Source organism: Tauraco erythrolophus, chromosome 5 (genome assembly GCF_009769465.1).
Source record: "Tauraco erythrolophus isolate bTauEry1 chromosome 5, bTauEry1.pri, whole genome shotgun sequence".
Taxonomy (NCBI): domain Eukaryota; kingdom Metazoa; phylum Chordata; class Aves; order Musophagiformes; family Musophagidae; genus Tauraco; species Tauraco erythrolophus.
The window spans coordinates 35,839,574-35,856,524 of record NC_141469.1 but is presented as its reverse complement, the minus strand read 5'-3'; the positions used below and the strand labels follow the sequence as shown (position 1 = coordinate 35,856,524).

General features: G+C 41.0%; 1 protein-coding gene across 1 annotated transcript in view; it reads left to right on the top strand.

Moving 5' to 3' along the window:
* Positions 1-7,309: 7,309 nt before the first annotated feature.
* The window catches only part of CLNK (cytokine dependent hematopoietic cell linker), a 36,184-nt gene continuing 26,542 nt past the window's right edge, over positions 7,310-16,951 (top strand). Inside the window, exons 1-4 of the mRNA XM_086612322.1 lie at positions 7,310-7,374; positions 8,348-8,385; positions 12,098-12,135; positions 15,553-15,715. Coding sequence (XP_086468448.1) covers positions 8,373-8,385; positions 12,098-12,135; positions 15,553-15,715 — 214 coding nt within the window. The 5' untranslated portion in view covers positions 7,310-7,374; positions 8,348-8,372. The remainder of the gene's footprint in view (positions 7,375-8,347; positions 8,386-12,097; positions 12,136-15,552; positions 15,716-16,951) is intronic.

The following is a 16,951-nucleotide window of genomic DNA, read 5'->3' as shown; positions in this document are numbered from 1 at the left end:
GTTTTGCAACAGTAATGTCTTAAAAGGGCCAGTGTCTGTGCATATTTGCAATTAAGGTTGAGTAAAATATTTTCTTCTCCCACAAGATCACAGACGTTTGTCTTGAAACATGCCTTAGTACAGTGCCATCCTTTTCTTCAGCCACAATGGCTTACCATTTTTTCTCTTTTTAATCTCTCCCATCCAGTTCAAAGTCACCTGGCTAGGATTCATTACAGCAATTCCAAACGAGATGAGGCTGTAATACAAATAAAAGTGCATTCTATGTATCCTAATTGTCAGCCTGTAATACAAATAAAAGTCCATTCTATGTATCCTAATTGTCAGCCTGAATACCTTTATTAACTAGTACTAGAGAAGTGGGATTCATAACATCTTGCCAGAGGACCTGTTTCCCTCATAAAGCTAATTTTAATATATTTTAATGCTTGGTATGTGGACTTGCAAAGAGCTGGCATTTTGCAGCTTGTTAATGTAGCTTGGCACCAAGGAAATATTTCTATTTGACATTTCTAAAATCTGCGTTTAGCCAGTACAATAATTAATTAATGCTCATTGTATTTGTGTTTCTGTGGGGTTATATGAACTGATATTATGCTGATTGGTTCGTGTGTTTATACATATAATTTCAATGGTTGCCAGGGAAACCTAGAGCACTCTTTTTTGAAGAAAATAATTCAAATTAATTGTGCCAGTCATAATTTTTAAATAGTTTTGCAAGTGATCAGTTACATAATTATGCTAAGAGAATATAGCCTTTAATATTTATTATTATGTTCCTAACATTTACTTTAGGTAAAAAGAACAGAATAAGTCTCCTACGTGACACACTTGGAGGGCCACAGCTGTAGTAGTTTAAATATGTTAATCATATGAGCATCTGTTTTATGGAGCTTTTTCCCTAATGTCACAACACTGAGTACAATGCTTCCGTGGATGATCTTATTACTGATTCATTAAACTGACCTTTAAAAACTAAAAGGAAAAAAAAAAGCTCAATTTTAGGGCAGTATCTGGGACATACTTCAGAAAAGTGGTTAGGCTTTTGCCTCAGACCTGAACAGTGTTTATATGCCTGTGTCAAAACTGTGATCCTGAAACCCCTGTGACAGCCGAAAGGTCAAATGACTCTTCCCTCCTTCCCTCCGGCTCTGCCTGCCACGTGCGTGCGGCATGATGACCGCAGCTGGCAGCGGAGCCCCACGGAGCTGCTTGCTCCCTCTGCCCCACAGGATGGGGGAGAGACAGAAGAGCAAAAGTGAGAAAACTTATGGGTTGAGATAAAGACAGTTTAGTAAGTGAAGAAAAGAGAAAGAAAAAGAAAAAAAAATAAACAAAACAAGTGGCACGAAGGCAATGACTGAGCAGTGGCTACCTCCAAAAAACTCCCTCCCTTGGTGTTCATTGCCAAGCATGATGTCAAATGGTGTGGGATGTCCCTTTGGTCAGTTGGGGTCAGCTGTCCCTGCTGTGTCCCCTCCTGATCTCTTGCCCAGCCCAGCCCGCTCACCGGGAGGCCAGAACAGGAAAAAGAGAACACCTGTACACTGCAAGTACTGCTCAGTATGGCACACTGCAAATTCCCTCACTTACACAGAAAGGCAACTCTACGCCTTTCCAAAACTACCTCAAAAGAGCCTAAAAGCTGAGCAGGTACCACAGGGAAGTCAGGGTATGGAAGCTCCATTTCATCCTGTTAAAGGCTCAGAACAGCCTTGCTTGGACACCCACTCCCCACCTGCACCTCCCATCCCCCAGCAGGATCAGTCCCAAAGTCACCTCCGATTGCTGCCCCACAGGAGGGATGGGGGGAGCAGTGAAACTCCCTCACTGCTCGTCTGCGTGTAGTTACGATGTTCGGGAAAAGGAAGATTTGGGCTCATATCCTTGGGGGTCCGAGCCCCCTTTCTGAAGAGCACCACAGAATGAGGTCTGCAGGGTATTTTGGTGAGAAGCACTCACCATGTCCAGTCGCCATGCAGAAGGACCACCTCCTCCGTCACACGCGCAGGGCAGGCTGCAAGAGAGGAGCCAAGAGTCACACGTGCCCGACTGGGGTGCAGGAGCCCACGCCGGGTTCCTGTTCCAGTTTTCTTTCCAGTGGAGAGCAAATATAAGCAAAACAAAGTAATGATTGACATACTAAGCTAGATACCTCCTCTAACCACTAGATTATTTCATACGAATATAACAGCCACCCTGCACTTTTCCTCGCCAGAAAGCGTCTGCCTTGCACTCCCAGCTGCATCCATACTGCAAGTATAAGGATGCACCTCTGTCATGGTTTGATGTGGAGGGGGGGGTGGTTCTGGTGGCAGGAGAGGGATTTTGCTCCCTGCGACCTCCCCGGTTTTGGATCCGGGTTAGGCTTAGTTCTGGCCACCGGATCAGACTGCCATCCCCCTCGGGGTTGAGCCAATAGGGCGCCTCTGCGAATTGCCCTATTTAAGTCAGGACAAGGGAACCGGAAAAGGTGCTTCGCCCAGGATCGACCAGAGAAGGGAGGAGGGCACTGCCCCCGCTCCCTGGCTCCCGGCCGGGCGGCTGCCTGCGTCGGGCCGGCGCCGCCCACGGAGAATGGCGGCGGCGGAGCCGGCTGGGGAACTCGGGGGCACCCCACTCCCAGGGTGCCCACTGGGCTGAGTTCACCTGGAGAGGACTGAGATCTGAGAGAAACAGCTGCATCGACAGCAGGTCAGTGAGGATGGAGCGGGAGGAGGTGTGCCGGAGCCGAGTTTCCCCTGCGGCTGATGGTGAGATAGCAGGCTGCCCCCCTGCAACCAGGACGGCCTCGGTGGAGCAGCGACCCACTCGCAGCCCGTGGGGAGAAGATGCCTGAGCCCGAGGATGGTCGTGTTGGGGGCACAGCAAGGCAGAAAGGCATCTGGAGTCTTCGTGACGACCCACGCCGGAGCGAGTGGCTACAGCTCCCTAAGTACCCGAGACTGTGGTATAGCCCACACCGGAGCAATCTGTGGGGAAGGATTGTTTCCAGTGGGCTGGACTCACGTTGGAGAAATTTGTGGATTTTTCCTCGTGGGTAGGGGATCCATTGGAGCAGGGGAAAAGGGTGTAAGGACTCCTTCTCCTTTAAGAAAGAAGCAGCAGTAACAGCATGGAATGAACTGACCTGCACTCCCCCAGTCCCTGCCCCCTGTGCTGCTGGGGGGAGGAGGTAGAGCCGGGAGGAAAAGGAAGGTGGGGGGGGGAAGGTGTCGGTTTTAAGATCTGGTTTTGTTTCTTTCTGTCCTCTCAAGTAATCGGTTTTTATTTCCCTTTGTCCTTCTAAGTAATCATTAATAAACTGTTTTGCTTTGAGAAAAGCGCTGCCTGTTTTGCCCAGGACCATGGTTGGTGGGTGCTCCCTCTGTTCTTGCCTCAACCCTCAGTCCTTTTGTTGTTTTTTTTTTCTCTCCTCTCTACTTTATTGGAGAAGGAGAGACTGTGTGAGTTTTAGTTGCTGGATCAGCCTAAAACCACGACAACCTCCTCGGCAGCCTGAGCAACCCCCAAGGCTGTGATTTCAGGCAGCTGCTCTTCACTCGTTCACAGCATCCCTCTGGTCAGCAAACTTGAGATTTTGGGCCCCACTTTGAGGCGCCTGACTCTACAGGCATCAGCCAAAGAAGTTCAGTCCAAGATCTGCAAAAGACCTAGATCCCTCCTAAGCAGCATCTGGAGGCCAGGCAGCATATACTCAGCCACCCAAACTGGTAAGGCACATCTGTGTTCAGGCAACTTCAAAATCTGAGTTTATCTTCAACAGTGAGATAGCCCAATCAAGCCAGGTTCATGATCCCTCTCCCTTGCCTGCATCGCTTCCAAAAGTGAAGTCTCTGCTATGCACTCCCTTAGGGTTTCTTGGCAATGTTATCTGCTGTTAGATTTAAACCATTTTTAAATTACTTCTGCCCCACTGACTTCAGTTTTGCTTAATCTGTCACAGCAGAGGTGGCTAAGCCTCCTCTCAACCCAAATTCTGCTATTAAGTAACAGCATCTACAGAGACAGATGTTACCAGAAAACAAAATGAACAGTACAATGGACTTTCAAACCGCCGTGTAACAGAATGACCTTGTGATTGCAAAATCCCCCAGATCCAATCATACTGCCACGTGCAGGGCACATACCACCTTCAGTCACCATTTCAGGAAATGAGCTGGTTTCTGAATTATAGCATCCCTTAATAATCACCCCGGTAAACATTTATTCAGAAAACAGCTTTAGGTCATGGACTGGGATAAACAGAGTGATAAATAGTAGGATCCTTTTGTTGTATTAAGTAACCCACAAAATATAATATTGACCTCTTTCAATAGTAGCAATGACACAAAGGTGGTTTTCTCTCTCCACGTATCTGACAGGTCGCTGGATTTTCAAACTAGGGACTGTCTACAGTCAGCAGAGAGTTGCAGGCTCCATGTTTTATTCCTTTCCTTCTAGTAAAACTTTTTTTACCTTCAGCTTGTTGTTTTAACCCTGTTTCTTAGTCGCATGCATCCATTTTCTCATCTTTTATGCATCCTTTGGACTGGGACTGACTTTATGATTGCAAATCATCTGGCACAGGAAGGATCTCTTCCATGATAGGAGCTCTCAAACACTTCTACAAAACTAAGTAAATATGCAAGTAACTGAAAAATAAGTAACAACAAAAGCAGTGAACTGCAAAAATGTTTAACCAATAGAGAATTTCTTCTGAATATTTTGGGCCAAGTTATGCCATTTACAGTCTCTCATGAAAAAGGATTTGACATGAGTATAGCAGAGACTTTAGAAAGTGATAGCTGATCGAACAAAGCGTCAGGCAATATTTAACTGTTTCATGTAAAGTATTGCAATCAGAGAAGAGCTATTTAATATGATAGCTACTTTTGTTGTTTCACAGTTGAAATGGAAGAAAAGAGAGAGAATAAAGATAAGGAAAAATTGACTTTTCTCTTTTTTAACCATCTGTACTTCAGCTATTGACTTAGCCACCTTTTATTGCTGGCAAGTAAAATTTACCCTAATAATAATCTCCTTAAATGCTGTGAAGTAAATAAACTTTCAAATGGAGTGTCTTACAATTTACCTAATAATTTCATGGCCCTTGGAAATTTTAAGATTCTTGAAACTGAAACTTTCATACATCCAATTCACCCTAAATTAATCATAATTTATTGCAACAGAACCCATCAAGATTAATTCAGTTGACATTAATGTAAATGTCATCCGTATTTCTGTAGGTGCTCCATTACAATTTGTCTGCAGTTAAATATTAGTCATTCATCACTTAAAATGAAGCCTACCCTCAACTTTTCTCTCCAGTCTATCTTCTGGCCATACATAATGTAACTTGAATCTTGAGCTGAATGGGTATCACTGCTCTGTCTGTGCCACTAAACTGTACTATCATGGACACACAATTTAGGGCTTTGTATCTAGTCAGTCTGGAATGAGTATCATAAATAGAAAAAGTTACAGAACATAGTCAAATGAAATTCCACATTCCCCTTAAGTTAGAAGAGGTGAAATTGTCTTAATTTGCACAGAAAAAAAATGCCACCTTTTTGCAGAAGGAGAGAGCAATGTTGCTGTAGCATTGACCAGAGGATGAAAAAAGTCCTGTGAAGGAAAAATGCTTTGGCCCTACAATTAGAAATGGGGATTTTAAAAATGGCATACTTGTATTTTAAAGCAAAAATGGTGAAAAAGACTTTTTGTAATCTTTTTAGGCAAGGTGGGAATTTTATTAACATGGATCACCCAAAGGTGCTGAATGTCCTCAAAGTCTGAACTGATAGCAAGTTTCTGACAAATCCTGTACTTCTGAGCCATTTATGCTACTAGTTACCAGTAACATGTACGTATGTAGTTCTGAAGGACTCATAGTGGTAGCCAGTAAAAGAGGTATTCAACCTCAGTGCTGCATCTCACACACAGCCAAAAAACAGACTAAACAGACTGTAACAGTTCCCTGCTGCAAGGCAAGGGAGAACTTGGAGGTCACTTTTTGGGTGTATGTTGGGAAACTCACCAGCAGGAGGGTCAGGGAGGAACGCAGTAGATTCAAGCACACAAAAATTACAGTCACTGTATGCATCGTATTCATATGAAATAGACTTTTGCATTTGTAATACACACTGCCTTAGGAGGAGGTGGGGAAAGAGTTTTGCAAAGAATGAAATTGTTCTCTTAAAGGACAAAAAAATAATGCATGAGAGATGACAGAAATCAGCTACCTGTTTGAATTTCTGACATTCCTGAGAGATAACTCAGCAGTACAGATTTAACCATTTATACTTCTGGTGCCTGGGGAGTATTACAAAGATTTGTAAGGTCTTGTCTGGCAATCTGAGTGCTAAGTCCAAAATTCTCTATATTTCTATCAACTGCTCAAGATTACCTCTCTTGCTAACTCCACAGCTGAAAATAAAATCATATCTTCTCATTCTTCTAAAATCTGCATCTTTGCATTTGTGACCTTTAGTATTTCCACACTGACAGATAAAAAAAAAAAAAAATATTGATATGCACATTCAAATATTGATTAAAGGATTATTTTTTTAGAAAAAAGGTATTTGGGGGCATGTTTATAACTTGATTTGGCAATGCTGATTATAGGATCTTTGAATTGAGAGGAATTTGAGCAGAACTAGGTCTAAGTGGCTTTGTTCAAGAGAATATGACTATCTTTACAATCTGTAGGAACTATTTGGTGATATGACCCTAACTCTTTGGCTGCAAACACTGAAGTCTCTTGTAGTCAAAGGGTAAAAGTTGAAACCATCTTGGTGTTTGTCTCAAGGATTTTCAGATCAGTATTATTTTATGTGAGTAAAATAAGGAGCTTTGTTTCTAAGTGGGACTCAAGAGCAATCAGAAGTAAAGAGGCCAAGACAACTGATTTCTGTTACTTTGATACCCACATTGCTAGTGTTTAGTAAGTATTTTAACAGCAGTAGAGATCTTGGGTAGAGGCCTCTGGGTTTTAATTCCGACTTAGTTGTACAAGAATTTAATAAGTACCCTACTCTAAAGAAACCAAAACACTGGATGCAGGAATTCAGTTTTCAGCTTTTCATTCTCTCAGCAGGAAATCATTGTTCTTTTTTCCAAATAGCTGAAAACAACAAGAAGATCAGCAAAATATTCAGAGAATGGAAATGTCTGAGGTAGAGAAGAAGGGAATTGTTTAAATATATGCATCTCACATATAAATCCTAGATATGAAAATCTGTTTTTCAACTCTGCTCACACTCACATTTCTTCCCCACTTACTGCTGCTTGCTAACGGCAAACTTTGTTCTACTGTGTCAGATCTAAGAGGAAAACGATAGTGCATCACCCAGCAGATTCAAACAGCAGGAAGACAACTTTGCCAAAAAATAAGTAAGTAAATAAATGACTTTTTAAAGCAGCGATAAGTAACATCAATAAAAGTTTTGTTATTGATTTGTCTGTGCCCTAAGCAGCAGACAGCAAAAGACCTGATGACTCTCATGCGGTTTACAGCCCTCTCTCTGAACAGGAAACCACTCAGCTTCACTCTTTGTTCAAAAGCTGCTGCTAACCCAAATTATCTTGCAGTTCTAAGAGTGGGGCAGTTGAAACGAAGAGATTTGTGTTGGTATTTCACAAACTTTGGGCAATTCCAAAGGTGGATGTTTAGATCGTCACTGTAACGTATATCTTTGTTGTTGTTTCTCAATACTGAGTACTACTACTGCAATGATCCATAAATGTTGCTGGACAGGCTGATACAGAACCAAGGTCCAGCGGATAAAGAGGGTGATGGTGAGAGAACCACCATCCCGGACAACAGAGTAAGGTCAAGACCCATTTATGTGTCTCTTCCACACTCCATATAAATCATACACTCTCTATGGCAGAGTAATAGCAGGATGGAAGAATACCACATCAGGACTCGGGGAAATTGTTATACCTATTCTGCTGGCTGGCAGAATGGGAAGGGAGCCACATGCAGTGACACGGCTGCATGCTAAAAGAGAGGTTTAGCTTCTATCTCCCTAAGCAAATTCATCCCTTGAACAATATACTGAATATGCTAAAGCATCAATAAGGTTGTCACAGTATTTATGTCTAAAATGATTGTTTGCAAAACGAGTAGAGCTCTTGGTAACTGCACCAAACTTGGAGCGGAAAGTGAACAAAAATGTAAAGTTTGACCCAAGATTGTTGAATTCCAAGAATTTCCAAATCTGCCAAAACATTTTTTAAATTTAATTATTATCCTTGCAGCTTTCACTCATTCTGATAAGCTAGACTCTTTGAGAAGTTTCATAGAATAATGGCAATTTCTAATATTTAAGTGGATTGTTTTTTTCTTTTTGTATGTCTTTAGATCTTGCCCAAACATATCTGCAGCAATGAATCCAAAAGGTAAAATTCTTTCAGTACTGAAAAAGGAAGTACTATAGCATGTCTTTTTACAATACTTACTACTGAGAGTCAGTGATAGTTTGTAACATGCAAGGTGTGATGGATCAGAACATTGTAAGATCAGGAAATTTAAAATGAATAGTGAGAAAATGGGAAAATAAATGCACACCCACTAAGTGGAAAGTGAATACCCACTAATGAAGAAAGCAAAAGGTGATTACTTGCAGAGTGCCTCAAAAAATGTTGGCTTCACAATGTTACACACTGCAAAAAGTCATCAATAAGTCATCCTCTTGTTGGAAACTGAAAACATTACATGGCCTGATGAATTCTAGAAGGCAACTGAAGGAACTTTCCTTTTTCCTCTGCCTCCATTCATGGACTCTCCTCACTTTACTCTTTGTTGTTCTAAAACAATGGGACAATCTAAATCCGATTCCATGACAGATTATGGTCAGCAGCTAGCATGTTTAAATCACATTGATTTCATAAGTAAAACACTGCTCCTACTTAAGTCAATGGAAAATTACATCCTGGTTCACAACTGAGCAAAGAGATATTTAATGGAAAGCATATAAAATTATTTACCTAGTCAGATAAATTTATTTGATATACTATATGTTTATTGTGTTACGAGAAATTTGTTTAAATGCATTCAATATCCACATAATACAGAAGATTTAGATTTAGGGCTGGAAAAAGCAGTTCTGGAAAAATAAAACCCAGCAGTCTATCATCTTACTACAGACCTTTTATTTTCTGTGGATACCTGGCCATATCACAACAGCTCACCATAACTGGCATTTATTCATATGCCTTTTTCAGAGTCTCTGAAGTGAAGCCTGCCTTGCCTTTTGCTTGGTCCTGGAATTAAACCTATGCAATTCAGACAGCTTCTACTTGTCTTGCCTAACCCCTCTAGAGGCTAGAGGGAGATGCTCATATACTTAACAGCACAAGTTTTTGCACCATACTTTTGGAACAGACAGAAGAAAGTGAATCTGAAAAATCCTATGCGGATTCTTCCTTGCAGCATTTACAACCTTGTTCTTTTTCTGTTCAAGTGGTTAGGAGATATCCTGTCAGGATCACAAGGTTTATTAAAATACAACCCACAATACTTCATTGCCTTCTGTCACTGGCTGAAACACCACAAATAGGGACTGAAAAACCTCTACACGTTCATAGACTCACGGAAGTCAATGGGAACAGATTTACTTTCTGCTTTCTCATTTAAAGAATGCCTGTGTTTCTGAAATTGGGTTTTCATGTAGAAATTGCTAACCTGTCATCCTTTTGAACAGACCTTTTTTAGGTCACGACAAAAAGCGGGCAAGGTTGCCACAAAATGCATACAATTTTATTCCCTTGCAAATTAAAGAGAAATTAATTTATTCCCTTTTGTCCTTTGACATCAGGCATTCTCTGTCAACTGTCAGAAACACACCCACACATATGCCATAGAAATATAACATCCTACTATTGTTATAACTGATATACTCCATTTATTAATTTCACAGAGGATGTAGCAAAGCAACCAACAGATTTAAGTCTGACTAAGATATGATCAGTCCCTATAGCTTGAGGAAACCCTGACTCTTGCCAGCTGTAGGTCTTTAGCTTGCAGTGAAAAAAATAGTGATGCCAGAAGCTCCAGCTGATTGCAACTACCTGACACAAAGATTCTGTCCCTTTCGTCCCTGTACAACAGCCAGTACACGAGAAGTCAGGAAATTGGATGTTCCAGGACAATACATACAGTAAACAGCAGAAACAGTCTCCCCCCAAGTGGTGAGCCTCTTCGATGGTTTTCCATCACTTGGATAGCATGCAGCAGCTTCTTATTCTGAAGGCCAGACACGTACAGCATAGCCGCAGAGTAAAATCTTCATCTTCATCATCCTTAAATAATAGGAGAAGCAGTTTCTGACTGGTTTGCACACCTCAACTAGCACAGAGCAAATATTTTGGCGTCCATTTTATATAAAGGGGATGCCCGCAGGAGAGCAGCAATGCTGCCTCTCCCTTCATCGTGCTGTGCAAAGTAAATGTTAGAAGAAAAGGAGGGAGGGCTGGAGTTCCTCCAAACTCTGGTGATTCCTGTGTAACAGGACAGATTATAAGCTCACCTGGACATTGAATTGTAAACTGATGTTGGGTAGCAATAAATCACTCCAAAGGCTTGTGTCAAACAGTCCCCTTCAGCATTAAGCCATGAAATGCAGGGCTAATAGCTCCAATGCTTACTACTGTTATTTGTTTCTTATTGTTGAGGATAGAATAACTGTTTTTTATTAACAGAAGCAAAAAGGCTACAATTTAAGACACTGCCTGCCTTTTTTCATTATTGTATTGGTACTACCTAATTATACTCCTCTGCATCAGTTTTCCTCAGCAATGTTCAACTGGGCTAAATTCTGATTCACACCAGCGTAACTAAACAGAAAATGAGACAACTAGTTTGCATGAATAACTCTTCCTCTCCACCACCCCACCCATGAATAACCCCTGAGCAGAGATAAAAGTACTGTGTATATTGAATAAATGAACATTCAATGCCATCTGCTGGAGTATACAATACTCTGCAATACCAGGCTCATGCAGTATTCAGAACTTAAAAGAATAGTGACAAATGTAAAGAGACTATTTTGGTAAAGACTGGCTTCTTTCAAAACACAGCTGGCAGGGAGGGTTATGGGATGCTACCCATCCTTCCCACACTTGCACAGGGTACTCCACCTGGGCAAGAAGTGAGTCTTATTTTAACTTGCTTCTTGGCATAAAAGGATTTCAGTCCCCAACTCTCCCTTCCTCCTAAGCATTATATGCCATAGGTTAGGCTTAACAGAAGGACTTTCATGCTCTGCTTTTGAAACTGGGCTATTATGTAGCCACAGATGTGAGATCTGTGAGGCTACCGGCAGCCCAAGCAAGGATTGCTTCAACAGTCCAGAACAAGAGCACATGCTGGGCAAGGACATAGCATGGCTGTTTTGCATTAAACAGTCACTGGATTAAACATGCAAATCAGGCTACGGGCAGAATTTGGGAGTCTCTTCTCAAGTGAACTCACTCTCCTGTTCACCAGCTCTCTGGCTCTGTAACTTCTGCTCTCCTGGCTATACCATGAGACAACTTCATGAGACAGCCACTACCTAGAATAGTGTACAGCCTGGTAGCTCGAGTGTTCTCGCTTTTGAGAAACGTTAATCTGGAGCTTTTCAAGCTGAAACCAGGACTCCAATTTCCTGGGCAAATGCTGTGCTACTACAGAAAAAACATCAGCACAACTCATTTTCCAGTTCAGTCTTGAAAGCGAGAGGTCAGATTTTCTTCTGCCACTAAAGGAACAAGATATGTTTCCATTCAGAAGAAGGACTTCCAGACCAGCATCTCCAAGATCACCAGGGTGAGCCCTTGCAGTTCTGCACAAACAGCGAAACTCAGAAGAGAGAGAGAAGTTTGAGCACATTCTTCTCAGGGTATTTTCTGTGGGTGGGCTTAGATATGTCAGTGGTTGTGAATCCCATTTCCGCGCAGCTGCTTCCTCATGCATTGCATAGGTCAAAAAACATGAGTGGATTCGCTTCATCTCATTTGTTTTAGCATCTGTAAAATACTGTGCAGTTGGCAGATTTTTATTCTTATATGTGTTATTGTATCATTGTCTACAGAATTACACCTGCTGACATTTTTTCTCTATTTCATACAGAGAACAGAAGAACTATTCCTGCTAATACCCATCATTTTGTAAGTATTATACTGTTCTTCCTAAAATTTTACTTTTCTTTCATTTTCTGATGCGTGTTAATATCATCTTGTCTATAATGCTAGAAACAGAAAATGTAATCCTCACTGTTTGTTATTGCAGAATGAAGCATGAGAATTTTGAAGTATATATGAGAACTTTTGTTTTGTGTTAGTGGGAGCTAGATTAGAGAAGTCACTCACTTCTCCATTTATAGTCTGAATCTAAAATGCACCTTTCATAAGATCACGTGAAAATAACAGGAGTCAAGCTGAACAACTGTGTAATCACAAACCTCAAGGTTTAACATGTAACCAATGCAAATGAAAGTCGAAAAACTAACAGTACACATTTCAATGTCTTCCCATTTGTATCTGAAAGCAGAGTTTGAGTTTCAGCTCAGGCATATGAGAAAAGACTGCAAATACTTTAAAAGTCAGATAAAGATGAAAAGAAAATACAGGTCTATGTCTTAATAAGCAAGTTGAACAAGTTAAGGATGACTAAATAAGGTTGATGCCATTAATACTTTGGCTGCTTCAGGTTTCATAGAAAGCTTAATTACAATCAGACGCTATATGGGATTAATACCAACTAGAAGACAGTAATAGCACAAAGTAGAACAGGGAAAGAACAGCCAGGAGAACATCTACTTATGCTACAGCATTTAGGGAAGTATTTGAAGTAATTTCTGAGACATTAATTGATTATCTTTGGGAAGGAGTCCTGAGTTCCTAAAGTAACAGAAAAGAACAGTGCTAACATCAAATTCTTACAAGAAAGCAAGCAAATCCTGAAGGTTCATTGGATACCTTCACAGACTACTGAAGTCATGTAAAAAATTACTAATGTGAACATGAAGAACATCTCATCAACTCCTCAAAGCAATTTCCCTCTCAGCAGAAATACGACCATAATGAGGAGAAAGAAAACAGTAGATGTGTTATATCTTGATTTCTGTTAGGTCTTTGACATTTCCCAGAAGACAGTCTCACAAGTAGAAACCTGGTCTAGATGAAAATGTGTGAAGTGTTCGCACAATTCATTGAAAAAATATGCACCGTCAGCCTAGCTGACAGTAGTCTGCTACTGAACTGGAAAGAGTTATGCAGCAGAAGAGCCTGCAAACCCAAGTGTCCTGTAGGGGTCTGTCTAGGGTGTGGTGGTATTTTTCTTGTAGTGTTATAAAAAGGCAAACCTCACCCTGAAATGTAATGTCAAGAACACGTATTATAGAATCATAGAATGGTTTGGGTTGGAAGGGACCTTCAAGATCATCTAGTTCCAATCCCCCTGCCATCAGCAGGGACACCCTCCACTACTCTAGGTTGCTCAAAGCTTCATCCACCCTTAGAGTAAAAAACGTCTTCCTTAGATCTAATTGAAATCTACCCTCATTCAGTTTAAAGCCATTGCCCCTTGTCTAATCACTACATGCCCTTGGAAAAAGTCTCTCTCCAGCTTTATTGTAGGCCCCCTTTAAGTACCGGAAGGCTGCAATAAGATCTCCCCAGAGCCTTCTCTTCCCCAGGCTGAACACCCTCAACACTCTCAGCCTGTTTTCATAGGAGAGCTGCTCCAGCCCTCAGATCATCTTCATGGCCCTCCTCTGGATACACTCCAACAGCTCCATGTCCTTCTTGTGTCAGGGGCTCCAGAGCTGATCACAGTACTGCAGGTGGGGTCTCACGCAAGCAGAGCAGAGGGGCAGAATCACCTCTCTCAACCTGCTGGCCACACTTCTTTTGATGCAGCCCAGAATATAGTTGTCTTTCTGAGCTGCAAGCACAGACTGCTGGCTCATGTTGAGCTTCTCATCAACAGACACCCCCAGGCTGTTGCAGGGCTGCACTCAATCCCTCTCCACCCAGCCTGTATCTGTGCATGAGATTGCTCTGACCCATGTGCAGGACCTTGCACATGGCCTTGTTGAACTTCATGAGGTTTGCACAGACCCACCTCTTAAGCCTGTCTCGCGCTGGATGGCATCCTTTCCCTCCAGCATGTTGACTGCATCACACAGCTTGATGTCATCAGCAAATTTGCTGAGGGTGCACTCAATCACACTGTCCATGTCACCAGCAAAGGCATTAAACAGTCCTGGCCCCAACACCGACCCCTGAGGAACACCACTCGTCACTGGTCTCCACTTGGACATTGAGCTGTTGACCACAACTCTTTGAGTGCAACCATCCAGCCAATTCCTTATCCACCAAGTGGTCCATTCATCAAATCCATCTCTCCACTTTAGAGACAAGGATGTCATCCAGGACTTCTTGGAGGTCTGCTTGATGTTACAATAAAAATGTGTGCAACCTGGAGACAGTTCACAGGAAAGTAACACTGGGGGTACAAGGTTCAAAATCTTTTAAGATCGTTGACAATTCAGGAAAGCTTTAAAGAATTATACTTTCTTAGTGAGAAGACTAAAAGGAAATATAATTAGTGGCATTAAGTATAATAAAGATTGAAATAAAGTGGACAGTAATCAATATTTTTAGCGTCCTTGAAGGGTAAAACAAATTGGTTTAATTTGTAGCACTCAAGAGAGAAAGCATGAAGTGAAAGGACAGTTAACTAGTGGAAGAAGACACCTCAGGAAGCTATTGATTCCCCATTACTAGTGAGTTTGAGAAGAGATTAAAATAAGCATCTGGGAAGATCCAACTGTGTGAATGCACCTATACTGTCTCTGATAGCAAATATGACTTGCAAAGACACTGGCTGCCCTCAGTTGAGTTCACTCAGCAGCAATCTCAGCTCTGTGCTGTTTGTGCATGTCTCCTCCTTAAGGAAGACGGCAGTTTTGTTCCAGTATGTAAACAGTGAGTATGAAGGATGGAGCAGGGCTCCAGAAAATCTCCTTGAACAAAACTAGCACAAGTATATTGACACATCCAGAGGCATCTTGAGTCACTCTCAACACGACATTTCTGTGGACTCCACTGTTCAATACATATTTGTTATCGCATTCACTTGGACTGCACATTTGCTAGCACAAATTCTCAAAAATAGTGCATGTTTTTATTTTAAAGTGTTATATTTGTGATGAGCTAGTTAATATATTCTTGCAAGTAACAAATGTAAGCAGTCAGTACAATACAAATACCACATGGATAATATTATAATGAAAAGCATGGTTTCAAATGTCTGTAATGATCATAAAATTAAACACTTATTATATTTTCCAGAGTGATGATAAGCCAAATTCAGAGAGAGATCTAAATGGTCTCCCAAATGGCTATTTTATGAATCTAAGTCAAAAATTTATATCCTCAAAACCGTTGCACAAGTACTTTCCAACCCTTCAATTTCCATCAGAAAATTTCCCGTGCACCAAAATGTCTGGTTCTGGTAATCAAACATTTCCGAATCTGAAATTAATCTTGAACTCAATTGCATATCTTTCTTCTACACAGAACAAAGATTTGACAATGAAGGGCAAGAGTGACTTACAATCTTCCTCCAAGGCATCTGAGGAGGAAGAAGGGGATTATGAGACTGTAAACTCTTCCACTCTGGAGGCCATCCAAGCTTTGAGAATCCTTCCTGCCAAACCTATACAAGAATCTGAATATGCAGGTAACTTTTGCTAGAGGTACATAGGAACAGTACAGACTTGAGGTATTCAGTCCAGATATTTTTTTAAACTAAATGGTTCAAGTGAAAAATAGAACGCTGGTGAGCAGTGGTGGGCAGGAACAAGAGAAGAGCTTTGTCTACTGTTCATATGTCTGTTCATATTCAATAGTTACCCTTATTTTTATTAGATTATGTTAAATCAATAATTACATGCAGCTTTTGTAATTTTAATATTACCTTCACAGGAAAAATTCTGTGATCCTATTCCACCAGGAATGTGCAAAAAATTGCCTGGTCAAACCTAAACCGTTTCAGAAAAGCCCACAGCTATTTAAGCCTAGAAACCTTTAAGATGGAAAACATATTAAAGAACACGTGAAAGTTTCCTCCAGATGATAATTTGCAGATGAAGAAATGTAGTATTCTTTTTAAAGGTGTTTTCTGCCACTTTCAATAGCAGTAATAACCAATTACTTTCAGTGTATTTCTCAGGCACTCGTAACCTTACATTAATCAAGTTTTGGTTTACTAAAGCCATTCTAAATCACATTTAATGCCCAAACACACACAGCCAATTAATATCCCATTTACAGAAGTGAAATATCATCCTAGCTATCCATTGCTCAAAGCCATTAGAAACACTTTGTGGAGGTTTTCAATCACATAAAAACTGGGTGAGGGGAGGGAAATGCTAGATGCAGAAGAATGGAAACCAGAAACCAAAAATATCTGAAAATACAGGATCAATATATACATGAAAGCTTGCTCCAGTTCATATCAAAATCAGCAAAGATTTTTCTACTGATTTTTGTGGGAGTTAGTTTGATGTTTAAACAAATAGATGGTTTTTAACGTGAGCAAATTTATCAGTGTGTGAGCGGATCACAATCAGTCTGAACATCCAGATATCCTACATTATGTTCCAAAGACTCATTTGTGCATTTGACTTGAAAATCTGAAGTAAATTCCAAATACTGTTTTTATCTTGGTTAGTAGTAAAGACTTTCAGTCAGCAGTCAGCATCTTTTGCTGTTTATGTAAGACTGTCCTGAAATACCAAAAAGACACCATTTTTGGTTTATGCTTTCAGAGAAAACACATTAAACAAAAAGGTGCTTTTTTCCTGTGTGTTATGCCCAGTAACTATAATGTGGCAGGATACAAGGGTGAAGAGAAGTCTCAAAATGTATTTCAGAAAGGCAAAACTCAATGCTAACATCCCATTTTGCGGTCTTT